This window comes from Dermacentor andersoni, chromosome 7 (assembly GCF_023375885.2).
Source record: "Dermacentor andersoni chromosome 7, qqDerAnde1_hic_scaffold, whole genome shotgun sequence".
Taxonomy (NCBI): Eukaryota; Metazoa; Arthropoda; class Arachnida; order Ixodida; family Ixodidae; genus Dermacentor; species Dermacentor andersoni.
Window position 1 is genome coordinate 99,232,453 of NC_092820.1, and position 27,600 is coordinate 99,260,052.

The window sequence follows — 27,600 nt, forward strand, 5'->3', positions numbered from 1 at the left end:
CAATACATGAGATACAATAGGGGCGGTGACATAGTGCTGCGAAGCCACCGAATTATACGTCTTGCCAACCACGTGTGTTTTGTTTTCCACAAGTTCGCGCGCATTCAACTTTTTTTCATCACCGTTCGACGCCATCGAGTGCTTCGCGCAAACGGCTTCGCGTAGGCGCTCTTTGCATTCACGGAAAGGCAGATTTCATGGCACTCCAGGTCCTACTTTACTGGGATAGAACATTCAAAATAATGTAATTTCCTGAAATTGCAAAGTTTCGCACTTCAGTAACTGAATGATTCAACAAAGTTTTACAATCAGTAAAAGAACGCGATGCCTGGCATATCTGCCTTGTCGTCCCATTGTGTGTTGAGGCGGCATGTATAAGTTATGGGCAACATAAACATCAATAATTAGCAAAGTTTCTTGTGACCATAGAAGCAGCTAGTCATGTGGAAAAACTATTTTTGCTTTGAATCAGACCACTATAGAGAGAACAGATTGAAAGGGCAGCGCATCGTTATGAACCAAATGACGACGCTTTGCCACAAGCTTGGAATAATGCTTTGTCGATGGAGCAGTTCTGTGAAATTTCAGTAGCATCAGGTAGACGGGGTGTAAAAGAATGTAACACTGTGGCTTTATATGAAGGAGTTGCCTTTAATATGTGGCCGTAACAGTTAAGTAGATGAGCGAAAATATTTTTTTAAATAAGTAGAGGAATGTGAAATAAATTATTTGACAAGCTCACACTGCCATTGGCAAGAGCAGCCACACTTTAGTGCATTCAGTGACTAGTCATTTGTATCAGGCTATTTATGTCAGCCTAATCGTCCATGTAGCTCTTGATTGTTGCTTTTGCTGCATCGTGGTTTCACGTTTTAATACTGACATCTTTTTTTCAGATTCAGAATGAGCTGGAAGACGCCCCAGCTGGAACGCTAAAGGTGAATTCTTTGGCCATCCATTCTGTAGCGTCAGCATGATCAAATACAGTGATGCCGTGAAAATATATTGCAGGAAGCAGAAAAAAACAACATTGCTGATGCAGCTGCAAGGCATTTTCTCCAGTGATAAATTGGTGCAGATTGCCTTCAGTAGCAGACTTGGTGCCTTTAAGCACTCAGCTGAAAGACTTTGCAACTGCACCGGGACTGGGAGTGAATTTCAGTGTCACTTGTAAACATAATAAACGCAGAATGTGCCTTTTCCAGTGTATATGCCTGATATAAGACGGGCATTCAGAAACTCAGTGTGCACATTAGTGGTCTACATGAGTGCACTTCTTTCTAGTTTTACCAGAATGAAGGTATTATGACCCATGTCATACAGCAGTGAACTGCTAGGGGTATCAAACTAAAACTGCAACACCGATTGAGAAAGTTGGCTGAATAACGAACAGTGATCGCGGCTTTCTGCATTTCAAGGGCCAAATTCCAAAAAGATTGATGCCGATCTGGACGGTGTGCAGTGCCGGTCACCACATACTGCAGCCAGCATGGCATGAATCTCCTTGGCATTGTCTCTAAGATACAGAAATTGCATCACTGCTCACAAATCAATTGGAAATTGGCAGTTTGAAGGGGGGTGGCAGGGCTCCCCTCTGGAACAGCCACTGCATGCCCTTTGCTCTACTGATAATCCTACCTTAATGAGAACCAGTGATGCATGTTATCCTAATTTGCAGCCAAGTGCATTCCTTGTTTTGTGTTAAATCAATTTAATATAGGAAAGCATTGTTTTAAATATCTAATTCTGGTAATTTCTTGGTAGTTGGTTGATTATTAGAGAAAATAAAGCTCGAAGTTCAATTTTCTTATTATCGCCCCAAGATCTCAAGTATATTATCGCCCCAAGTATATTTTTCAAACTTGGGGTGTATTGGTTCTGTGCATGTTCCCATCTCTTTTTATTTAGGGTTTTTGGAAGACGATGAAGAACATCTTTATTTGAAACAAAAATTGCTACAACTGAGCAGACATCATTAAAATCCATGACGTCACAGCAAGCTGGTGTGGTAACTTCAAGGCAGCACTGCCACCGATTTTTCATGTTGCTGCTTTTACAGTTTACTCAGCCTCTTGTCACGGTACGAGTTAATCTCTTCAATTGTAGGAAGGTCATTTACAGATACATCTAAAATAATTTTTCTCTTAAGTGCTTTCATGCCATAGTTGGTTAGGGGCGTTGGCGCAGCGCCGCTAAGCACGAGGTCACAGGATCAAACAACCGCATTTTGATGGAGGTGAAATGCAATACTACCCCTGTACCGTGCAGCCTGACTGGGTAAAAATTTAATCCAGAGTTCCCCCCTATGACGTGCCTCAAGATCAGATTGCCGTTTTTGCACTTAAAACGACAGAATTTAATTAATTTAATTTTACTTTAGTGCTCGCTCAAGCTGTAGCATTCATTATCTCTGCAAAAACTCATGCTCAAAGTATTCTCCATAAAGAATAAATAAACAGTAGATATAAGTATCAATACTTTAATTAGTGGTGATACGTGATGACTATTACAACGGTGGCACAACGAGACAGACAGAATTGGAATACAATGTGTGAGGGCACGATGATGCACATCGAGGAAATGACCGAGTCTCCGTAGAGCTCCCTGACATGGACATCAACTGACTGTCCACAAACTCCTGAGTTCACTCCTTGATCTTGTGCAGCCAGTGCTTTGCGAGTCGATTAAATTAATTGAGGTGGTGGTTGGCACATACTGTCTTTGCGGCTTATGTACATTTCATACATTGGACTGGAATCTCGCATATTACTTCTTGAGCACAGCTAGCGAACCTGATGTGTAGTGATAATCTTAGTAATGATCGATAGTCATGTCCCTCTTCGAGTTCCTAATGCTGCTTGCCAACAAGCAGCACCAGTTGCCCAAAATAGCGGGAAAGAGATTCATTGAAAATTGGCACATGTCCATGGTCGCATACCCAGTCACCCATGCTGTTCTGACGTTTGATTTTGAGCTCACTCCCCTCAACATAGCAGCCCAATCTCCGGTTAGACCATGGGCTACCCAGTGACACAAATGGATGGGAAAATAGAGAAAAACACCTGAAAATATGAAGTAGCCTAAGAATGGTAATCACATTGAATAGAAAATATGAAGTATCGTAAGAATGGTAACCACATTAAATAGTACTAGATGTGCATTAGTGCAAGCTGATGGGCCAGTTGGTGCACGATTAACTTCAAGAAGGGGGGTACCAGCAAAACACAGGACGCGCACACAAGGAAAAAGCGTTAGACTTGGACAGATGCTGCTCCGTCGCAACGTCCGTCCGTGTGTAACGCCTTTTCCTTGTGGGCGCGTCCTATGTGTTTCGCTCGTACACCCCTTCTTCAAGTACTATATGTTTTGGATACTTTCGTTTATTATTCTTGTTTCTGCTGGACTGTTTTTCTGAAACACATGGAATGCAGACAGCATAAGAAGCTAGTGAGAAGTCTAGTTTAGCATTCTAGATTTGCATCAGGTACTTTTGTAATTTATTTGCAGTATGGCTGTTGTGTAAACGTGCTTGAAAGGCTTAAAGCTGCTTTGCTAACATGCAGGTTCACATAGGTTGGAGGAGGGCACATTGAGAAGGTTATCCTGCCAAAGCTTACCATGGACTGCCATGGTAAACAAGGAAAGTTCGCAAGGGCCTTGCTTCACCATATCTTCACAGAGGAGGAGGTCATGGGCTATTTGCGCTTTGGAAATAACACCAAGGGGCAGAACAGGCTCTTGACCCCGCCAGGGTCAACGCTGTTATTGCAAGTACCGTATATCCTTTCTGGTTGCATTTTTACATTCACATTTTTTTTTCTAAAGTTAGCAACTTGCCATCGCCATAAAAAACGACTTTCAAGTAGCCCATGTGTGCAATTGTGTGCTACAATAGCTACCATTTGGAATGCCTGTTCCTATGATGCTGAGTACCTAATGCCACCATACTCAAATGCTTCTAAAATTTAAAAGCTGCCTTCACTGCCAGAAGCTTTTGGCGGCTCCACCAGACGATATGAACTGTATTTGCGCGTTAGCAATGCTACTTGGCTGCCGTTAAAGTGAATAGTTGTCTGTGAAGCAAGCTACAATTCTTGAGGCATGTCGGACATATTTTAGTAGCCTGAAAGTGTTATTCTAGTACACGAATTGCAGAGACGCTATGCTCTTGCGTGGTTACTTCTCAGCTTGAGGAGCAGCACGTTCCACAAATTTCAGCAATCAAAAGGGCTCTCCATGTTCTGTAATGCGAGACAGTGGTTTCACCCATTTTAAAAGACCACATTGAATTAGAGTTGCTTTTATCTTGAAGGAGGTCCATGTGATGCGAGACAGCAGCCTTTCAACAGAGGGAACATGAGTTGTGTGGCAATTTTCTTTTGGTTATTTCAATCAAAGAAACAACAGGGACAGGGTTGCCAGCATCACTTTCAACAATAATACTTCATTGGGCGCTTACTCATTTTTAGCGCCTAACCTACGACTCGTATTTATTAACGGGCACATTATCACTTTGTATTCTAACATATGAAAAAAAATATTTATGTGGCTTTCCCCGTATACTTCAATAAATTGAGAATAGGCCCTTGGTGACTACTGTATAAAGCTTATTACAGACCATCGGACATGTCCACTACTGCCATTCTGAAATTGTTGGAATTGTTTCCTGCTTCCTTAATTGACTTGCCTGTTTACAGGGTTAATTTGAACCATTGCTACGTAGATTACTGGCTTAAATTTATCAAGAAGATGAAGGAGCTTTCCCGTTGCTCTTGTTTAGCCTGTTGAGGATCACATCTTGGGGAGAAATATGGCTCTCAAATTTAGGAGTAATATATTTTTAGTGGTGGTGCAAATACTCGAAACTTTCGAATTGATCAGTGTCCTTTCGATTTGATCTTTGAATGGTCACTATTTGTAAATGCGAATATTATTCGGATATTTCAAAACACCAATAAAACATAAAATTTGAGCCAATGTATGATAAAGTTTCACCTCCAATAACATAGTATAGACATAAAATGTGAGAACTTGTACGAATAGCGGACCAGGCGACGTTACTTAAGTAGCTGTACTTTATAGGCTGTACAGCAATCATTTATGCTTACTGCAGAGTCCTGTGCATGTGAAGTTCCTGCTCCATTTGTGCTTTTAATAAACAGCTCTTCATAATATAGTATGCAAAGACAGAAACTAGCCAACTTTAAGAATACTAGGATGTGAACATCATTTTACACTAATTGTGATATCAGCTCTTCATTATTCAGAAACTGTTCAATATTCGATCTCCTTCTGGAATTATTCGTTTTTGTTTCAAAAATCACTATTCGCGCATGCCTAATATTCTTGTTGCAGATTTGAGTTCTTCAGAGTGACTTTTCGGAAGAAAACTGGCAAATAATTGTTTTAAGTGCAATAAAGTAGCAAAACCCTTTTACTATCTGCAGTTTAACATGTTCTATTTTTTATTAGCTATCAGAAACACCTTCTCATCTTCCCTGATCAGTCGGGATGATAACCTCGAACTATTTGGCGTGTGCTATAGGCCGCCGGACAGCCATCCGTCATTCTGCGATTCACTCCGTAAAGCACTAACCGACATCACTGACAAATTCCCTAACGCACCTATTCGCCTCTTTGGCGATTTCAATTACCCTAACATTAACTGGCCTCTGCTTCCTGTAACCAACAGGTCACCGTTATCCGAAGCTAAACAATTTATTGACCTTATTCTAGACTTCAACCTACATCAGGTAATATCATGTCCTACAAGAGGGGATTACACCCTTGGCCTTATGCTCACATCTTGCCCTGATAGCTTAAAGAGAATTACCACACTACCCGGTCTTAGCGATCACAATCTCATCCATATCTGCATGACAATAGCGCTTTAAGAAAAAGTCACGCACAACAAAAATAATAAAAGATTACAAAAGGGTGGACTTTGACGCCATAAATAACGAACTCCATAAGTTCTTTTAATGATTTTCAACAGTCTTACTTATCAAGAACTGTCGATAGCAACTGGGAACTTTATAAGAATGTATTGCTCAACCTGGAAGCTAGATACATACCAACAATTCTCGTGAAATCCGACTCTAACAATGAATGGTTTAATAAACTACTGAAAGCTCTCCTTACTAAAAAGAAAAGGCTTTACCGAAAAGCTAAACCTACAAATAACTCAGAAACATGGGGAAAATACGAACTGTGCGCTAACCAATATATTCAGGAGCTGACGATAGCCAAAGATAACTTCTTTAATCATGACCTTTTGACGATTCTACGATCAAACCCCTACAAATTCTTGCGCTTACTTTCAGTAAAGACACATTCTAGACAGATTGAACTAACTGATCCGGATGGTAATGTCATTAACTCTGAGAAATGCGCGTCAGCTCTTAAGGCCTACTTCACCTCAGTTTTCTCCAACACTAATGGCACTCTCGTTGAACCAATACCAGCACTCCCAGTAAAATTAATGCCAGACATCAAGATCAACCCTGATGGCATATGTAGCCTCATTAATTCACTCAAACTAACCACCTCAGCCGGGTTTGATGGAATTACCGCCAAAATACTAGTTAACACCAGTAACATTTCTAGCCAGGTACTACTCCTAATATTTACGCAATCCTTAAAGACTGAAAGCTTGCCCGACGACTGGAAAAAGGCCCATGTCGTACCAATCTTCAAGACTGGCGACCGCTCCCGTGCTATAAATTATCGCCCAATTTCTCTCACCAGCAATCCTTCTAAACTTCTAGAACATATAATCTCATCCAACCTAATGTCTCACCTGGAATCTATCAACTTCTTTTACCCTCACCAGCACGGCTTCAGAAAACTATTTTCATGCGAGATTCAACTCGCCGAGTTCACCTATGACATTCTACATTTCATGGACCTACATTTGCAGATTGATGCCATTTTCTAGGATTACTCAAAAGCATTCGACCGCGTTTCCCACAATCACCTACTTCAAAAACTCGCATCTATCGGAATCCCAAATAGCTTACTTACCTGGCTTGAACACTTCTTGAAAGGGCGCACACAGTTTGCCTCTGCAAATAACCATAATTCATCTCTTAGCAGCGTAACATCGGGTGTGCCACAGGGCGCTGGTTTATCGCCTCTACTTTTCTTCATCTACATCAATGACTTACCTGCTAACATTAAGAATAAATTACGTCTTTTCGCGGATGACTGTGTCCTATATTCCCCAATCAAAGGCCCGAATGAAATCACCGCACTACAACAGGATCTCGATTCCATCGCAGTAGGTTGCGAGAAATGGTACATGCCGCTTAACCTTACTAAATGCAAAGCTCTGTCATTCACCCGCAACCACAGCTTAACCAGTCACACCTACACAATAAATTCAGCTCCTATCAATCATGCCCGGTCTTACAAATATCTCGGCGTACACATGACATCGACACTATCATGGGCAACTCATATTGACACCATCTGTTCTAACGCTTCACGCACCCTTGGATATTTAAAGCGCAACCTGAAAGCCGCATCACCAGAAATAATAAAGCTAGCATATCTAACATTCGTACGTCCGCAGTTAGAATATGCGTCATCTATCTGGCATCCTTCCCAATCATATCTAACCTATGACATAGAAGCAATACAAAATCGTGCTGCTCGGTTTAGAACTTCCAATTACTCTCGTGATACCAGCATAACTGCACTAAAACGTACGCTTGAACTACCATCACTTGCTTGCCGCCGGATCATCTCTCGTCTGTGCTTGCTTCACACCTTCTATTACCGTCCACACTCCAGGCATTCCCTGTTAAATCCACCCTTACCGTCATCCTCTCGCTTAAGCCACAGTCATCCCATAGCAAACATTAACACCCGATCATCTGCCATGAACACTTCCTTCTTCCCCGACGCTATAACCCATTGGAACCATCTCCCAGAAGATATCGTGTCATGCACTGACCGTAAAACGTTCCGCGAAATGTTAAATAACCACACTGCTTAATTACTTATCCCACGTACCCTTACTCTAACACGATGTTCCTTTTTTTCGCAATTGTTCCTGCCTTGTATTTGTTTATTGTTGTTTTTTTACTGTTCTGTACATTTCTTCTAACATTATTACAAGGATTAAAGCCCTCCGTTTGTAATGCCTCCGGGCCTTTAAGGTGAAAATAAATGAAATGAGATATGCAGGATAAAGCACCATAACTTTTTTGTGTAATGAAACTTAGTTAGAAAAACTTCTTTCATAGTAAACTAGGTGAAGTGGCAACACTCCCAAACTGCTGCAATGACAGACACCAAGGAGCTAAGTGAAAAAACAGTTTTGGAGAACCCCAAGGGATGACAGCACAAGAATATTTTCTAGAAGTCCCAGAAGGTTCGAGCACCTCCAGGGTGATGCTATGCAATACTTTGTTCTGAAAAGGCACATTTTTCAAAATGTTCCACCGCAGCCACAGATGTACTGCTGTGAACCTCAAAGGCTTAACGAAGTAAGTCCTCTGCCGTATGGCTCTTAAAAGACTGAGAATTTCTTCGTATCTGTCACATTCTGCATGTATCATGGCAATCAGCTTGGTGCACAACTGCAGGGAATTCTCGTTATAACAGTTATTCAGTCATTGAGGCAGAAAACACTTTGCTGTAAGCAGTATTTTCTTTAAAGTAGGGTCCTAAGCCATTGTAAAGCGAGAATTGTAAAGCGAGCCATTGTAAAGCGAGTCCAATTGCGTGTGAACTCGTGAAACCTAACTTCAAATGAAGCCACACTCGATTCTAGGGACATGACAGTATTGTATTTGGAGCATGGAAAAGTGCAGTAAAGTTCTAGTTACAAGAAATAATTTTAATTGTCATAGTTTAGGTTTCTTTATTAACAGGAATTTTTTTTCACCATTTTGTTTCTAGGGAAGCAAAGTTCACATCTTTGACATTGAGGATATTCATAAAGGTATTTTGCTACAGTGTGTTGTTCCTCTTTTCCCTTTTCTGCATTTGACACTTACTGGAGTCATCTGCCTCATTGAATAAATTTAAATGATCATGCTATGAAGCTGCACCCGCAGAAAGCTGGAATAAAGCAAGACAAGTATATAAATTGATTTCATTATAACGAAGGCATACTGTATGCCATGCTCTTGCATGTGGAAGTTGCTTTTTAAAACTTGTTCTGGCTTTTTGTTGTTTTTGCAGGCTTCACGTGTCGCAAATTTCCTGGTACCAACATGCCCTATGGAAAGAACTCTGGCCTCGCTTTCGGCATGGGACCAAAAGCCTCTAAAGAGCCCAAGTTGGACAGCTCAAACCTAATAACAAGTGTTCTGTTTTTGTAACTCTCGGCATTTTTATGCTCCTTTATGTTTAAGTTAGTCTCCTGAAGAGCCTAATTCAAATTTCTCATACGAGCGTACAAATGTTGTGCCTTTCTATGCCTTGACATTTTTATGTTAATTTTATTTATGTTAATTATGCTAGTCTCCTCAGAAGCCCACATTGCATTGCTTAATCTAGAACACAAGTGTAGTGCTTTGTTATATTGCACTACATTTTATGTTAGTTTTTGACATACTTCCAGCAAGGCTGGTGTTTCATTATTACTGTATTTTTATGTATCTTCAGTCATTCCATGCCAAACCACCAAGTTGTGTCAAGAACTGTTCCATTATCGCAAACCATTTCAAGTTTGCTTGATGTTAAAAAAGTAGGTACAATGAGAACATTTTTGAAAAAATTTGCTTTCACGTACACCTGAGTCATGGTAGGGCAACCAACCAGCATTTTTTTTACCATCACCGATATAGATGAAAAAATTTCGATGCGTTTGTTGACGCTCCGGACTCTATTTCCCGACTTATTTTCCTTCTTAAAAATTTTCTAGAATTTTGGCAAAAATTGATTGCTCTTCCCCATCTAAGTTAGGAGACACTGATCCATGTTTCTTTTGAAAGTGAAATTGTATGATCAAGACACTGAAGTGGCGTGAGTGCTAAAATTGCGAAGTTTGAATTTGTTTCTATGAACGCAGGGAAACACAGAAGGCATAAATTAAATATAAAATCACAGCCTAGTTGACTTGAGATAGCCGCAAAATATTTGAAGCCTTGAAGGTTCAGTCGATCAATAAAAAAAAACGAAAGCACAGATGTTTTGCAAAAAGCTTCATGTAGAAGTTGAACAAATTAGCATTGGTCGCCGGCGCAAAAGTACATGTCACCCATCATTACATAGCCATACATGTCCGCTATGCATGTGACAAGTTATGAAAAGGTATCTTTAGTGGGATATATTATTTTTATAATGTTAATTTTTGGATCACACATACAGCATAGATATATGAAGCCTTGTCATCTAGCAAGGAAAGATTGTTAATACAATTAGCCCCCAAAACTTGTCAACAAACTGTGACTGCCTTTTGTATCATTACAGAGGCAGGTGACGTTAAGCGCCGCAGTCTCGACTCGTATTTTTTAACATGAACGCGAAAAGTGGTCACCAACGACATCTGACCACATCTGACTGAACACGGCACATATGACTTTTATAGATGAGCATGTTCCGGCTGTGAAACAGCGGTAACATGTAACACCAGAAGAATTTGTTCGTACTCGTGTAGGTTTTCAGATTTAATTATGAAGCTGCTTTCTACTTGCATCGTCATTGGGTTCCAGGGAGCAGGACACTTTGTGCCGTGCTCCCTGTATGTTGCATTTCAGTGTGACATATCCTTTAAAATACTTTGCATGAAAAATATCAGCGCTCTTTCTGGATTTACTGTGTGCGTAATAGCAGATATTTCTTTTTGTAAACTGCATACCACATATCTTTTACCATTGCAGGACTCCTTCACGAATTTAACACGTATCAATATTTTATAATCAAGAGTTCGACGAAAGTTTGTCTGGTCAGTAACATGATGATGAAGAAATTGCGGTCATTGACCAAGTCAAGGAGGAGAGTGTGATCAAGACACCCGTACGGGTCCCGAAACGTCTCTGTGGTATTTTCACCTTGACTTGGTCAGTGACCGCGATTTTCTCATCATCAGCAATATTTTATGAGCAATGACTGCAAGGTTTACCCGGCCCACACCAGGCACAAGCCTACTTGCGTTAGAGCGTTCATCTCTTGGCAATAAGACGCAAACCCCAATACCGCTTCTCTATCCTCTGTGTTGCAAACAAAGCCAGCTTTGGTGTCTCCATTCCCAGCCGGCAAGCTTGTGCGCACATCCGAGAAAAGGCAGTGCTGACAAATACTGAAAAGAATTTTTGACATTTAAAAATAATGCCTTTTTTAACTTCACACATGCATAGAAGACATGTAGAGCTATCTAATATAGTATTACATATTTTTGGCCACCTAACAAAGCTGTTTTTATCTTGAACATGAAGCTTCTTGCAAAAGATTAGAACTGTACAGTTTCATTACACGCGATCAGCTTAACCTTCAGAGTTTCAAATACTTTTCTGCTATACTATGTTACCTGCGCTACCAGTCTGTGTGTAATGTCTGTCGTCTGAATTTTTTGTTACAAAATATTAACGCATTGCAATTTTACTCACTTTTGCCGGTGCCAAAAGCACTCGAAGTGTTCAAATATATTAAGAATTTGCTATTTTGGCATTCTCATCACTTCGCCGTATTTCCATGCACATCATTTGAAGGCCTCGATTAATACAATGTGCGTTTGAAAAAGAATGTTGATTGATGTCCTCTAGCTCAGCTGAGCAGCAAAGCTATACTGTCGCCAAAATGCTACAAAATTTTTCACAATAATAAATAAAAGTGAGGAAGGAGTTTTGAACTCCAGTAAACACATGGCGATATTTTCACCTTTATTCGTGGTGTCGAAAAAAACGCTGGTCGATTCGGCATGGAATGACGCACCTGCAAGTGCATCTGTGCCATTGTCAGAGTTGTTCAGTAAAAACTGTATTTTATGTAACTTCAGAAAAATGGTTCGTTTTGCTATCTAAAATACATAAGTAAGAATTAATAGCTATAAGTTGGCTTAAATTTAAAAGGCAACAAAACTTCTCCAGTAAATAGCAATGATGTGCCTTTCATGTTTGCATGAAACCAGATTTTTTAGTGAATTCCTTCGTTATTTGTTTGTGGCAGTGAACAAAATTGAAATGAACTCATACAAGGAATAATTTTGTAGCATTCCAGCACTTCACTTATAGCTATCTTATCGTACAATAATCTGAAGCAGTCAATATGAATAAGTCGCTTGATGTAAAATGACTTGCGCAGGAACGTTATGGCAAATAACAGAACTGGATCATGCAACAGCAATGCAGCATAATAAAATCCTACCATAGCATCACCTAATGCGATTACCATGTTTCAAAACTAGGAAAGGTATACTGAAATTGGCACACACCGTTCAACCAACAAATAAGGATTGTACAGAGTTACCCTTTTTGAGTTTTACAGATCTTTATGTTATGGTTGCCTGTGCCAGGTAGCATAACCCTTGTTCTTGAGCTAGATTATTCAAATGTGGACATTACTAGCACAAGAAAGAGAAACACATTCAACTGATTCTCACAAATTTACTAATTGACTTATAACATTCGGGCACATGCTGCCGTTTACAAATTGTAGCCAGTGAGTTTGAAAGACATTCTCACTTGAAAATAATTTCCAGGATGACCAACCAGTTTCGAGATTTTTCATAATTGTGAGACAAAATACATGGGCATTCCAGTTATTTTCGTGCTTCAGTGCGTAACAGTGCGTTTCGTTAAAAAAGTAAGTGCAACAACAGTGTATTCCTACAGTCAGTTTGGTGGCATCGGCCTCGTTATGGGCGTCATTCTGGAAATTCATTCTAAGCGCATGTACCTTGCGAAATCACCGCTACAATTCGTAAAAAATTTATTGGGAAGTCAGTTTTCGTTAGCTGAATATGCGTCTTGATTTCTAATGCAAGTAATATTTGGCACTGTATCTAGAATTATGTTAGCTGCAACAGCCACTGTTTAATAAATTCTATGAATCTTAAAGTTAACCACCCTACATATCAGTGTCTCAGTGAGTGCTATGTGCTCATCGAATCGTGCCATGGTTGTAGTACTACAGGCTACCTAATAAAGAAAGCAAGTACCTCTCTTGAGTGTTCTATTTACAGTCATGACAGTCTGCTTGTACATGTATATATTTAGGTATTTATTTTTTAAGGTTTATTTCATTTGGAAAATGTGTTTACTTGAGGGCCATACGGACTACATCTGTCAGTATTCAATTTTGTTATGGTGTCAGGCTGCAGGAAGTTTCTACTGTGCAATAGTTTTTAAGAAGTTCCTGCTGTTCTCTAACTACAAATGGTGGTACATTTACGCAGATGTTTGGTTACAAATAAACACTTCACCTGGAAAATCTGTTTTTGTCTGCATCAGTTCAGCACTCTTGATTTCGTGAAGTACCATTCACTGTAACAATTGAACAAGTGGCATAACAGTACTGCTAGCAGCTTTACAATATGGTTTATTATAGGCAATCTAGGAGCATACTTTGGAGCCCAGTGTGACCAAGGCCTGCAATACAAAAGGGACTGTTGCGACAAGGTGTATTGTCGTTCACAACGTTGTGGAACGCTAGGTAAAGGCACTCAAGGGCTGTCCGTAGCACGGGGCTCACTCGCGATCAAGGCACGGTCCTTCGTCTTCCTCGTCAGCCGGCACATACACAGGGGCGCGTCTGCTTCATTACCATGCCCCCGGATCGAAGCGTAGCCATCCTGGCGACTCGGCGCGGAAATGATGAGTCGGTCGTAATAGGGTTTCAGGCGGTTGACATGTACTGTCTCTCGGCCACGACGACGCAGGTCTGGTGACACTGTGAGCGGCTCGACAATGTAGTTGACCGGTGAAGTGGCCTCGATGATACGGTATGCCCTGTGATAACGCGCCAGGAGTTAGGAAGAAAGTCCAGGAATGTGGGCTGGTATCCAAAGCCACACAAGCGAACCAGGAGCAAAGTGGTGTGGTGGTTGATGAGCCTGGTCATGTCTTGTCTTTTGACGTGTTGGCGTCTCACTAGTGAGGGCACGTGCCAGCTGACGGTAATCTTCAGCATATTCGGGGACTTCAGAAAGCGGAGTATACTCTATAGCGTCAGGTTGATACGGCAGTATGGTGTCCAATGGGCATGAAGGCTCACGGTCATAAACAAGGAAAAAGGGGGAGAAGCCGGTGGTCGCTTGCGTCGCGGTGTTGTATGCGAACGTAACAAAAGGGAGTACAGTGTCCCAGTTGGAGTGATCGAATGCAATGTACGTCCGCAACATGTCGCCAAGAGTGCGACATAACCGCTCGGTCAAACCGTTGGTTTGGGGATGGTACGCGGTCCATTTGCGGTGGATTATCCTGCACACCGCGAGGAGGGCTTGGACGCCTTCCGTCAGGAAGACACGGCCTCTATCACTCAGTAGTTCTCGGGGAGCACCGTGGTGAAAAAGAAAATTGCGAAGGATGAAGAAACCAACGTCAAGGGCGGTTGCTGCTGGCAGAGCTGTAGTCTCAGCGTAGCGAGTAAGGTGGTCTACTCCGACAATAATCCACCGATTTCCACACCTGCTACATGGAAGCAGGCCGTAGAGGTCGATGCCGACATGGTCGAACGGACGAGATGGGCACGGTAGCGGCCGCAACGGTCCTGTTAAACGCTGGGAGGTGTCTTGCCTGGTTGGTATGTAGTACAAGACTGAATGTACTTTTGCCCAAAGTTGTACATGCCTCGTCAATAATAGCGCTGACGCAACCGTGTGTAAGTTTTGAGGACGCCGGCATGAGCGCTTAGGGGACCAGCGTGAAAAGACGCGCAGATGTCAGAGCGCATATAACGAGGTATAACAAGGAGCCATTTCCGACCGTCGGGCATGTAGTAGCGGCGATATAGAATGTTGTCCCGCACGGAAATGTGGGTTGCTTGGCGAGCAGTGCTCGTGTCGAAGGGGCGCCAGACGGAGGAGCAAGGTAGTCAAGTAATATTACAAGTGTTGGGTTCTTGCGCTGCTCTGTGAGCATGTCAGTGATGGCCAACGGTGACAGTGTGGACGAGGAAGGTGACAAAGGCGCCATATCAGGCGTCAATGGGGAGCGAGAGAGCGCATCAGCGTCGGAGTGCTTGCGACCGGAGCGGTACATGACGCGGATGTCGTACTCTTGCAAGTGAAGCGCCCAACGTGCCAAGCGTCCCGACGGGTCTATCAAGGGGGAAAGCCAATATAGGACATGGTGGTCAGTAACTACGGCCAAAGAACGGCCGTAAAGGTGTGGGCGAAACTTATTTAGCGCCCAGACGATCGCTAGGCACTCCTTTTCTGTGACGGAATAATTTATTTCTGCTTTCTTTAAAGTACGGCTCGCACAAGCGATGACGTATTCATCATACCCACCTTTCCATTGCCCTAAGACCGCGCCAAGGCCAACTCCGCTGGCATCAGTATGAAATTCCGTGGGACCATCAGGATCGTAGTGGCGAAGAATCGGTGGTGAGGTCAACAAGTGGCGCAACTGCTGAAATGCTGCATCACATTCATGTGACCACGCTGCTATGCCGTTACTGGCGGAAAGAAAACTTGTCAAGGGCGCCATGATAGATGCGAAATTGCGTAAGAAGCGACGAAAATAGTGTCACGTGGTGGTGAAATTCAAGAACACAGTAGCAATACTGTGAAAGACAAAACTAACCTTTATTGGGCGAACCTGTGCCCACAAAAACAGGCTACACTTATTGCACAACGATAGTGGCGAACACGATCGGCGATCTTCGATAATCTCATCAGCGGGTCAAGCGCGTCGGCTTTTATACAGCAGTCGTCAAATGTTCCAGACTAATCGTTGGGACCCGCGTGCCTTCCACAAAGTTCTACAACATTCGCGTCACGCGATGAAACCTGATAACACAAGGTTCGGCGACAACAGACAGCCGGATAGAAGCATCGATAACTTTCCAGAAACTTAGGACACATGCAGGCGCTTCCTGCGCTGTGCGATAACATTTGTTAGGCGGCGAAACGCGGCCGCCCGATAAAGATAAGTACACGTGTCAATAAGAGCACAAACCAATAAAACTTCTCAGGGTTTTGATAGACGTGGGCTTTAGGAAGTCTGCAATGGCGCGGACCATGTCTGGGTCCGGGAGGACTCCATCATTTGAGATAACGTGACCCAAGATGGTTAGCCTGCTCGCAGCAAAAGGGCACTTTTGCAGGTTAAGCTGTAGGCCAGCAGATGCGAGACAGGGCAGAATCTCGTACAGGCGAGAAAGGTGTGTCAGAAAGATCGGTTGAGAAGACGACGATGCCGTCGAGGTAACCTAAACAGGTCTTCCATTCGTGACCGCGAAGGATGGTGTCGATCATACACTCAAAAGTAGCAGGCGCGTTACACAGCCCGAAGGGCATGATGGTAAACTCGTAGAGGCCATCGGGTGTAACAAATGCGGTTTTCGGACGGTCAGATTCGGCCATAGGAACCTGCCAGTACCCAGAGCGCAGATCCAAGGAACTGAAATATTCTGCACCTTGTAAACGGTCGAGAGCATCATCGATCTGAGGCAGTGGATAAACGTCTTTTCTCATTATCTTGTTTAGGCGTCTGTAGTCCACCCAAAAGTGAATGGAGCCATCTTTTTTTTTCTTATCATACGACAGGTGAAAACCAAGTGCTTTGAGACGGACGGATGACTCTACGTTTGGGCATATCGTCCACTTGCTCTGTGATGATGGCGCTCTTCAGCAGAGACACGATATGGGCGCTGTCGCAAGGGGGAGTGGGAACCGGTGTCGATCGTGTGAGAAACACTGGTGGCACGGGCCAATGACGTCTGATGACAGTCGAAAGAAGAGAGAAACTTGTGAAGGAAAGTAAGAAGTTGGCGGCGATGAGATGGGTGAAGAGCAAGGTCGATGGCGTTGTCAAAACCCACTGAAGATGATAAGTCTGAGACCGAAGCGATGGCGTCAACGTGACGGAGGGAGTCGGTAGGAACATCGAGATCGTCAACGTTGTCGACCGCCTGGAAGTATCCTATGGTCTCTCTACGCAGTAGGCTGATCGGGTACTGGTAGTAATTGGTGACCAGAATCACAGTTGACCCAGATGTTATAGTAAGCACGGCAAACGGAAGAACAATGCCTTTGCGCTGAGCAAACAAATCGGACGGCGTGAACACTACATTGTGCGTCAGATGCGGCATCAGGCGACAGAACAACAGGCATCGACGACTGAGGGGGTATGGCTGTGTCGTAATCAGCAATGACTTTGTCGGTGAAGTGCTGAGAGCTGGTCAGCAGTGATTTACATAGTGGTAAAAGCGACACTTCTGCACGCGAACAGTCAATGACAGCATGATAACGTGACAAAAAATCCCAGCCAAGGATGAGGTCCTGAGAGCACGATGGTAGCACGAAACACTCCATTATGTAGAGAACGTCGTTGATGACGACACGGGCCGCGCATACAGCTGAAGGGTGAATTCGTTGCGCGTTGGCAGTGGCGAGCACCAGGCCAGAGGGAGCTGTATTCACTTTTCGTAATTTGCAACAAAGGGTCTCGTGAATGCCGGAAACTGCTGCACCGGTGTCGACTAGTGCTAATGCGGGTACTCCCTCCACAAAAACGGTAATAACATTTTGCAACGAAGAATGAGGTGAAAACGTCGATGTATTTGCAGTTCTTGCGTCGGGAACTGCACCGGTCAGTTTCCCTCTTCAGTGGGAGCTCGACGACGCAGGGGTGAAATCAAACGGCGACGAGGGGAAGGGGAACGCCGAGTTTCTGACCGGCGATCAGTATCAAGACGTTGCGGTGAAAATGGATGCGTGGCGGCGCATTGTGGCACGTAGCTGGGCGTGTCAAAGGTGGTAAGCGCAGTTGGGGCGCGTCGGCGACAAAAGCGTGCCACATGGCCAGCAATGCCGCAGGCGAAGCAGATAGGCCGGTTGTCCACAGTACGTCACGTCTCAGTGGGACGAAAAAACTGTGGTGATGGTCGGACAACTGGAAATGAAGCCGGATGCAGGGGCGATGAAAAGGGAGCTATCGGCGCAGGTGGCCGTGCAACCAGGGCTTCATAACTGAGCGGGAGTGACGTAGGATGAGTTGCAAAGTCGGTATGGGACAACGGCAAACTCGTAGGATTGGCTGGGGGGGTCGTAGGAGCTGCAGGAAGAGCTTCGCATATCTGAGTCTGGATGGCGTGCTGCAGCATTGGCGGCAAAGCTCCCGTAGGTGCGTCTGAGGCAGCAACAAGAGGTGCCTGGGCACCTCTTCACGAATAATATCTTTGATATGCTGTGAGAGGGTCGAGTTGGTCATGTCGGGAGAAAGTGCGATGCTCGAGACGGAATCGGCGTTCTGAATGTTCTGGCGGGCGATGGAACGTTGGCGGCGCAGCTCGTCAAAGCTCTGGCAGAGGTTAATGAGGACGGATACGCTAGTTGGGCGTTTTTCCAGCAACATCTGGAATGCGCCGTCCTCGATGCCCTTGAGGACATGTTTGATCTTGTCATCCTCTGACATGCTGGGATTTACCCGCTTCCACAAATCGAGAACATCCTCGATGTAGCTGGGGAATGTCTCTCCAGGCTGCTGTGCGCGCTGGCGCAGGCGCTGTTCAGCGCGTAGCTTACGCAAAGCTGGGCGATGAAACACTTCGGCAAAAAGAGTTTAAACGCGGACCAGCTTGTAAAGTCGGATTCGTGGTTGAAGAACCAAAGTTTGGCTACCTCGGCGAGGTAGAAAGGCACGCAGGTCAGCTTAGACTGGCCATCCCATTTCTCATGGGCACTTACACGTTCGTACGATGACAGCCAGTCTTCAATGTCGTGTTCGGCGGTCCCACTGAAGATGGGTGGGTCGCGTTGACGAGGGACGCCGGCTCAGGTGACAGTGGCAGCCGGTGGTGCAGGCAACGAGGTGGCGAGATCAGGCATAATGCAGGGCGATCTTGTAGGCAGGGTTCGAGTGCGCAGCTCCAGGACGAGGCGAAGGATCTCAGCAACCTCCACCAAATGCGACGAGGTATATTGTCGTTCACAACGTTGTGGAACGCTAGGCAAAGGCACTGCAAGGGCTGTCCGTAGCGCGGGGTTCACTCACGATCAAGGCACGGTCCTTCGTCTTCCTCGTCAGCCGGCACATACACAAGGGCGCGTCTGCTTCATTACACTGTATCTAAATTTTACCCCTATCCTCTCACAGCAAATTTGTCACCGTGACATCAAAGATAAGAATTTGCAACACAATATAGCTGAGAAGTATTTTAAGAAAAGTGCAGTTTTAAACACTGCCAAATGCACACAGGGGCATAAAGGGCTTTCAAATAATTTCGAGTGTTGACGTTCAACACAGCTGTAACAATATTTCAAATGACTTTCAATGTTGAGACTCAACAAATGTGCAACAATTCTTCAATGGGCATTCAATTTGACAAACAACACATTTCAATAATACCTCAATGGGCTTTCAGTTTTAAGACTCAACACATCTGCAGCAATCCTTCAATGGGCTTTCAGCATTGAAATGCATCATGTTTTCAACAACATACCAATGATATTTCAAATTGAAAAGCCTCAATGGTGTTTCGACAAAATGTCGCGGGCCAATTATGAACACTTGTCAACAGCTTCTTCAATAATGTTTCAACAATTCCCCAATGATCTTTCAAGGTCAGCTGAACAATAGCATTTCAATAACCTTTCAACAATTTTTGTAAGGGTGGCGGATAGCTGCTTATCTTTTATCGCAGCTATGAGGCGGTCGCACACGAACTCTTCTCGAAGAACGCCAAACTCCCAGTCTTTAGAAAGGGTCTGAAGCGCACTAACGAAATCTTCGGCAGACTCACCGTCCCGTTCCACTGTTGTGTTGAATCTGGTTCGTTCAAAGATTACGTTGCGTCGTAGGATAAAGTATTTGTTGAACTGCTCCACGATTGCGTCGAATTTCTTGGAATTCTCTTGAGAGAGACCAAACTTGCGTAGATTTCCTCGGCTCGCTCGCCGGTTATGTAGAGTAGCGCGTCTACTTGATGCTTCTCGGGTTGCTGGCATCGTCGTTCGCATGTAGGAGAACTAGGAGCCGACATTTGCTGGTAAAACCTGTTCTTCTGACACAATGTTGTAGCCAGGAAGATAGAGCGACATGGCCAGACGAGGAGTCATATACGCACACGTTTAATTGTCTCTCAGACGTGTTCTATACCTGGAAGAAGAAGAGCACTCGCTGCCAGATCACCGACCACGCGCACTCATGGGGAACTATGTCTCCCCGCTTTAACTAGATGGCAGCATATGCAACAAAGAAGTCCCTACTTTTTGGCGAAGAGGCACACTTGGTCTTGGATGGAGGAGGAGTATTGTCAGCCTTGGCTAGTTAGATTTCGGGCTTATATGCTAGCGAACACTGAATGGAAGCAGTATCAAGACTTGCACTACACAGTACACATCTCGGAATGGACACATGATCAGTCAGAGGATTCACAGTTCTGCATTTATGGCAAGTATTCTCGGTGTGCGGTGGGCAAACGTCCGGTAGAGGTTCAACTGTCAAACAGCGTGTGCAGGCCTCCATTCTTTGTCGAAAGGCTTGCAGCGTAGCACCACCATTTCATATTTGACCCAAAAAGAAACTTTCGTTACCAAGGAAGGCCGAACACTGCGTCTGAAGTTGTTCCCATCCGCCTGGCTTCTAAAAAATGCATTTGTGTGGGTTCCATTGAGCCAGCAAGGGTAGACTGTCTTTATCGTAGATACCTTCTCCAAGGCATTCTTTGTCGGTGTAGATAATGCCTTTGCACGTCTTGGAGCTTGTAACGCTGTAGGAGGTGACTTCGTGCTCTTGGTCGTCGACTGTGAGCGGCTCGCTTGCAAGATATGTCGTAAGGCGATAGTAGCTTTCCGTGCTGAGGGTAATTGCGTAAGTCGTTGGGTTCATGGAAAAGACGTCTTGGCGCAGCCTAACAGTGGCTGGAAAGCCGGCTACCGTATAGAGATGCTTGGTGAGTTGAAAGTGGCTGAAGCGGGTGGTGTCGAAACCTCCGCGAATGCGGAAAATAGCCTTGTATGAGTCTTCGGGTAACTTGGGCTTCCTCCCTCTGTTATTGGGGCCTTGGCTGTGGCCGCGATGGCGTCCTTACAGAGAGTGTCTTGATATGCGGCGACGTATATGCGTTTGCTACCACTTGAGTGTCTACTCCAGGGAGAGATCTTCCCCTTAGACTACCTCAACCTGGCTCACGACGCCCTCATGAGGCGTGTCAACGCCTATGGCGCCAGGGAGCCGCCAAACACTCGTAGGCAGTTAAGTATGAAAGTCAAATTAAAGGCGTTCTAGGGTACAGACCTCTTCGAAAATAGTCTCGGAAGGTAACATAAATCTTCACACACGTCGTATGAAAGCGCCACTGGAACAGAGCAAAAAAACAGGCGTTACACCCAAGACGTCATGGAGCCAATGGAACACGGGCGCACGCGGCGACTCTACGTCACGTAGAGGACAGTGTCACAATAGATGGCCAATGTTCTCGCATCCGCAAATATCACAAGCGGGGTTCTCAGCCCCTACGAGAACTAGTGCCAATAAAGTCACAATTCTGTGCAAAAGCAGCTGGTTCACCGTCGCTAACTATAGGTACCTGTTTGTATGAAGTGGTTGTGCGTGGACGTTCTGCAAGATATTTTCTCTTGCCGCGAGCTGTCTTGAGAAGGGTAAAATCTCATGTATCGTTTGCCTATCTCAATTTCCCTCGTCAACACGGCAGTCACTTGAACTTCGGTCAGCGATAACCGGATGGGATAAAACGACGAGGCGTGCTGGGCATTGGATGATGAAAGTGAAGATGAAGTCTGCATATGAATATGTCCTTCAATGAACCCCTGTCGCTCCCACTCCTTTTTTTCTTTGTCCTTAGCGTAAGAAACTGTTCCCTTTTACGAGGCTGAGATAGTGGCGAAGGCACTGAATGCAGGCTTGTAAGTAGGCCCTTGTTATGCTTCTGTGATGCTATTTAGGATAGCTGGAACTGCGTGGCAGTAGCTGGCCCGATGCTTTACCAATTGCATCTTGCTTAATAGTAGTACTGCAACCAGAGCTACAAAGTGCAAAATAAGCTTGTAGTCCCCCTGTATATCCATGTGTTGCGTATGGAACTTACTCTCGGCTTCTAAAATACCATACGTATGAGCTAGTTTCCTTCGTGGACTGTCCTAGTAAAAAAAACGTCGCTTAACCTAATCAACACAGAATTGCCGCACTTCTTCCGAACGATTTTTACAAGGTAATTTCTCGGTTTATCCAGATTAGATTCCGAGCAGAAATTTGAGAAGCGCCCTGGATACAATACCAGCACTTTTCCAAAGTACTGAAAGCTGTGGAGTGGATATGTCCATGAGCTTTCAGTGAGTCAATAGGATTGAGCTGAGAGCTATGTGTTGCGAAATCATTGCTATCATTGTAGATCCATGGACTAACAAATATCCTGAAAAAGTTTTGGCACTAAGAAGTTTGCAGCCATGGGACAGATGCCGGAATCCGTCTCACAGATCGATTACACACTGTGGTTGTCTATCTTCAGCCATACATTTTTGAACATTTACCAGAGCGAAACAGAAAGGGACTAGACACAAGCGCTGACCCTTTTTGTTTCGCCCTGATATTCATTAAGAAAAGTAGTACCAGCTCGCCCCCATAACAACCTGCTTGATACACTGACACGACAAAAAATTCCTACCTGCCATACGTTCATAAGACATCATATTCTCGGCAAAGATCTATGAAGAATTTGCTGAACAAGTTAGAAACTGCGCAAATTTGTCCTAGAGGGGAGAAAATGGGGCTCTGGCACCAGTGAGTCCATGGGCAAGGCCATAAGCTTCGAATGTTTAGTGTATTTTATATTCAAGGTGCATTTTCAGACCACATCAACTTTCAAGAACATGCTGGTGAGCTTTTGCCAAGGTTTCGGGTATAGACTCTATTGTAGCACCTTACTCATAGCCAGATGTTGGCGTATTTAACCCTTCATGCATTTATGTTTTATCTATGTATATTTTACTCAAGGCGAATTTTCGCTGTAATACTCGATGTCTTAATGTGTCTCCGCGTAAAGGTAAAATGCGATCAGATGCTATCGCGCCCCAGACGCCTTGAGCTGTGGGCGCGAAGGAAGGCCGCGAGGGTGAGATCTTGACCTATGTTGTCTTGTTGTCTTATTGAGCGCACAGTAATAGAGGTCACGTCATAAAGCGCGCGCAAGTCTTACAAAGAAGTACGGGGGCTTGTAAGCGCTCGTCGTCTCCTCTAGCCCGGCCGTGCGTTATCTCCGCCCTGTCTCGGAACTAATCTCAGTGTGTGTAAAACTATTCGAGTCAATACGGCGGGTAGCTGCGTTATCGCTGTTTTCCCACGTGTGTTTCGCTAGGGATCGCCTAATATTAAGTTTCGAAGACGCGTTGAAGCGAAAAGCAGCTGATGCTTTAGTTTTCCTCTCTTTGCTCTTTATCTCGGCAGCATTGTAAGAGGGACTGTTTGTACACATATAGTGATATGTGTGCCGGTTCGCTTGTGCCCGCGAAAAAGCGTGATTCCTAATTTACCTATAGAGGGAGTGTTCGATTCAATTGACACAACAATCAACTCCACAAAACTAGCTTCTTGTGGCTGTGTTATTCTTCTCTACCTCTATCGGTGCTTCGTCTTTCGGGCACAATGTAACATTCTTTTTGCTCTAGATCATCATCTCGAACATCAAAAAGCATTTATGTTAAGATAGAGACACCCTACATTTTAATAGGCTGTATTTTCATAACAAAACGAAAATACGCACAAACCTCTGACGATAATGCTCAATGTAAGTGTAATGCCGAACGATTTTAGAAAGTTATTCGCTTTACTAGAGACACAATGCACTGAAGTAGCTATATTCTTTAGAGTGAGGGCAATCAGATTTCACTGGTTGTTTCATTGCACAAATATGTCGACAGAGGTGTTAACAGCACACCTTTATTAGAAGTAGAGGTGAACTGAAGTGGTACTGGAAATGAAGGTTTATAACTACGCCGTTGTGAGCCTTAGACACACAGTGGCTTGCATCGTAGCTGTGACAATTACCGCATCGAGCAAATGAATGGATAAGTGGGTTGTGCGGAAAGGGTATCGGCTGTCCCCACAGGTGCCGAAGTTCCTATAGCTGCGTTGGCAAGCCAGGGGTGACCACAGAGGGCCAGCGTAGTACCAACCACACGACCCAGAGGCGTTTAGAACAACACTGCAGGCGCCGTGCTTGCGCCTTGAGCAGGTGCTGCCCATATTTACTTTTCTCTTCTTTCGCGTTCAACAACAAGGCGCCTGCTTAGAGCGCCGACAACAGCGTCCCAGCGTTGCAGCGTTGGCGGGTGCTACAGCTGCATTGCCTACTGAGGCCACCGCTGATTAGCTGGAGCGGTACGAGCGAGAAGGTGACGGGCACCCCATTTTAAACATTTAAATCGCTGCAGTTTATATTTCAGCGCAGATTTCCAGACCTTAATTTAAGCTTTTCTCGAGTTCCCCTAAGCGAGCAACATTCTCTACGAATAAAGGTGCTACCTAACCTGTCTTTAACAAACAACCTTTGGTAGTGTTTGCGTTAGGACATTCCCTTGCATTTCGACAAAGGTGTTAACAGACATTAACAAACATGCGGTTTCGTTATTACGGTTCCTTTGATTCTTACAGTTTGTTGGTACCAAGGAACCTATATGGACTTCTAATACAACCACAAAGGAGCATATTTCATGTGAAGTGGACCAGATGAAGAGTATGACGCAAGGATCCATTCTTTTCACAAGAAAATTTGACGCTTACCGTGAATTGTAAGATATTCTAAATTGTTATTAAAATTTGGCAATAGAACTTAAGATATTGCTTCTATTTCAGGCATCCAATTACTAAGAACTACGAAGGAATCTTTCCGCAGGAACAACAAAACGTAATGCAACTCCGCAAACCAGGTATCAAAAAGGAAGCTAATACGGTATTTCTTTCTTTATTTATCAATACTATCTAATGTCATGCAGTTTGGGTAATGTAAATTGGAGAGTGCCATAGTGCATTTTTTTAAAGCACAATAGTCCTGTGTGACCTCGTACCTAAACCACACTCTTGACAGCATTCCGTGAGTGTACATCGGTACAAAAGTATGACTTTGTTAACCTAAACTTGACGTCGCATTTTCTTCTATGAACGTGCTAAGAAAAAGCGCGTGAAACGTTTCTGTAATGCTGTAGTTCAAATTACTAAAATGAATGCACCATATGCATGATTTGTCTCATTACCCTTATTTCGTCGTAATTATGACGATGTCACTCTCAGTTCATTCTGGACTTTCAACAAACTTACTAAACAAACTGTAATAAACAGTACAATAGGAAGGAAATGAGTATTCTCTATTATTTGACAACTCACATTTATTCAACAAGAATGAATCCATAGCCAGATTAGTGCTCACAATTTGGCCCTCACTTCAACGAAATGTAAACACGTGCAGCACACGGCTATTCCAGGCGCCTAAAATTATTAGGGATACTTGCACTATATACACTCAGCAACGCTGCTTTAAATATTCACTGCAAAAAGACATAACTGATTAACCTTTGCCTACGCACTGCATGTTGCCTCTGTTTCAGCCAAATCTGAATTTGTGGCTGTTGTCTTTTCTGCAAGTCTGAGGGCTAAATTATACGCGGCTCGTAAAAAACAAAACGCCGTGGAGCGCTTGAATGCGGCATTTACTGAAAGAACGCCACTTTGCCCACACATCTGACACTTTTGGTATTGGTCACAGATGACTTGTTCCCTTAACTGCCATAAGAATTGTTCAACAATGTCTACCATATATTTCAACGCCGAAAGCAGGAAATACCACTAGGTGTTCCACATTAGGCATGAATTCGTGAAGAACTAAATATTCAAATTGTATCTTTTTGTTTGTAATTAGTATCTGAAAACTACGCATTGGCCATACATTACCCCTCGAATTCCCCCTCCCATTTTCCGAGTACGTGAACTCCGTGCGCGTTTTGGTTCTCTAGAAACACTTGGAAACAACGCATACCAGGTGGGTAATGTATTTGAGAACATAGTTTTGTTCCGTCAAAGACATCGAAAGTTTCATTCTATATGTGCACACCCATATTGTTAAATAACCCCTTTCCCACCTATTTAATAAAGCTTTACCGAGGTATCAGTTTCCAGCCTGACGCAGTGGTTGAAGTCGTACCGCGTCCCTTTACACGTAGACCACAGCATTCTGGATATCACCACCCTCGCGTATGTCGGCAAATCTATTCTTTTTGTGAGAGAGCAGCTTACGGTTAGTTCTAATCCTAGGCAAAGGAAAGAAAGCAGTCGCAGTGGTCAGACGTTATGGCAGGCTATAACGAGTGAGGACCATCAAAATCTATACAGAGCCATTGCCGAGCAGCCGAGCACTCTCGAACTATGAGATCCCAACATGAACTCTTGTTGAATTTGAAATCAGTCAGTATTGAGCAGATAAATTATGTTGTACAATCACCTTAATAAACAGTGATAGAAGGAATGTAAAATTGGGCCGGAATATTTTCATTGTTTACTGAAGTATTGGCGGTACTGCTGAAGTCATTATTAGCTTCTGTGAAGGAGAGAACAGCGAAAACACCCGCTATCTGCTCGCCAGCTGTTCTATTATCGCCTTGTCTTCTTCCCATTTTTCCTTGTCCTGAGTTACCGAGCTTGTGGTCCCATTTCGTTACACTTGATCACACTGCGTTACTGCAGTTTGATGCCTTACCACATCAGATTTCTCGGTGGACTCTCTTCTTGAGACGAGCCACGTGGACGGCAAATTGTTATTTCTTCAGTCCAAGGTTTTTTGTCGACCAGGGAGTGCGAACCCGCCAAGAGGTCTTCTCTAGGTGGTCTGTGATCACAAAGAGCAGCTCAAATTTGACTCATAGCTTCTTGCCCGGTGGCTGACTACCTCGTTAGACTACCTCGTTGACTACCTCGTTAGGCATGAGGTCTGTCGCGGTATGGTGAATAGAAAGCTGATCAGGGCATTAAATTTCAGCGCGTTAAGTCGGGGCAGCTGGACATAGACTGTTTCATGCACTGATGTACCAGCTGAATTCTATAGTGAAGTGTTCATTCAATGAGTCAACAGCAGCCTGTAGATGTTTGTCCCAATCTGCTTCTCGCGGCTTGCGATTGATATAGTAGGGAGCCAAACGGGCTTGAATTGTTAAATTTGCTCTCTCTGTCAGGCCGTCTGCTTGCGGATGGTAGGCTGAGGTAAAGTGGCGCTCAACTCATGCATGCCGTAGGTAGGCGCGGAAGTCGGAGCTGCGGAAGGTTGGTGACATATCTTATATTATTTTGTTCGAAAGACTATGCGACAGTTCAGATCAGTCTCCAAAAGTTTGTCATGCAGCAGGGTGCCAGAGAAGGCATGGCTACAGCTTCCAAAAATTTTGATAGGTGGCCAACAGCAATTAGGATATAGCGACTACCAGGTGCTGTCGTTGATAGCGAGCCAACATGGTCTATGCTAACCGTTTAAAATGTAGTA

At 44.1% G+C, this 27,600-nt stretch overlaps 1 protein-coding gene across 19 annotated transcripts in view; it reads left to right on the plus strand.

Annotated features, from left to right (window-relative positions):
- The window catches only part of LOC126534072 (uncharacterized), a 178,228-nt gene that overhangs the window by 13,700 nt on the left and 136,928 nt on the right, over window positions 1-27,600 (plus strand). For 14 of the 19 annotated variants that reach the window (XR_011895755.1, XR_011895758.1, XR_011895756.1 and 11 more), the window contains 2 exons: window positions 24,729-24,865; window positions 24,930-25,026. Coding sequence is in view for 2 of the 19 variants with exons in the window: in XM_055072617.2 (XP_054928592.1) it covers window positions 24,729-24,865; window positions 24,930-25,026 (234 nt within the window). In the remaining 17 variants the exon portion in view is untranslated. Of the gene's footprint in view, window positions 1-10,068; window positions 10,609-24,728; window positions 24,866-24,929; window positions 25,027-27,600 lie in introns of those variants that run through there. The other 5 variants (XR_011895760.1, XR_011895761.1, XR_011895766.1 and 2 more) reach the window with 2 other exon arrangements.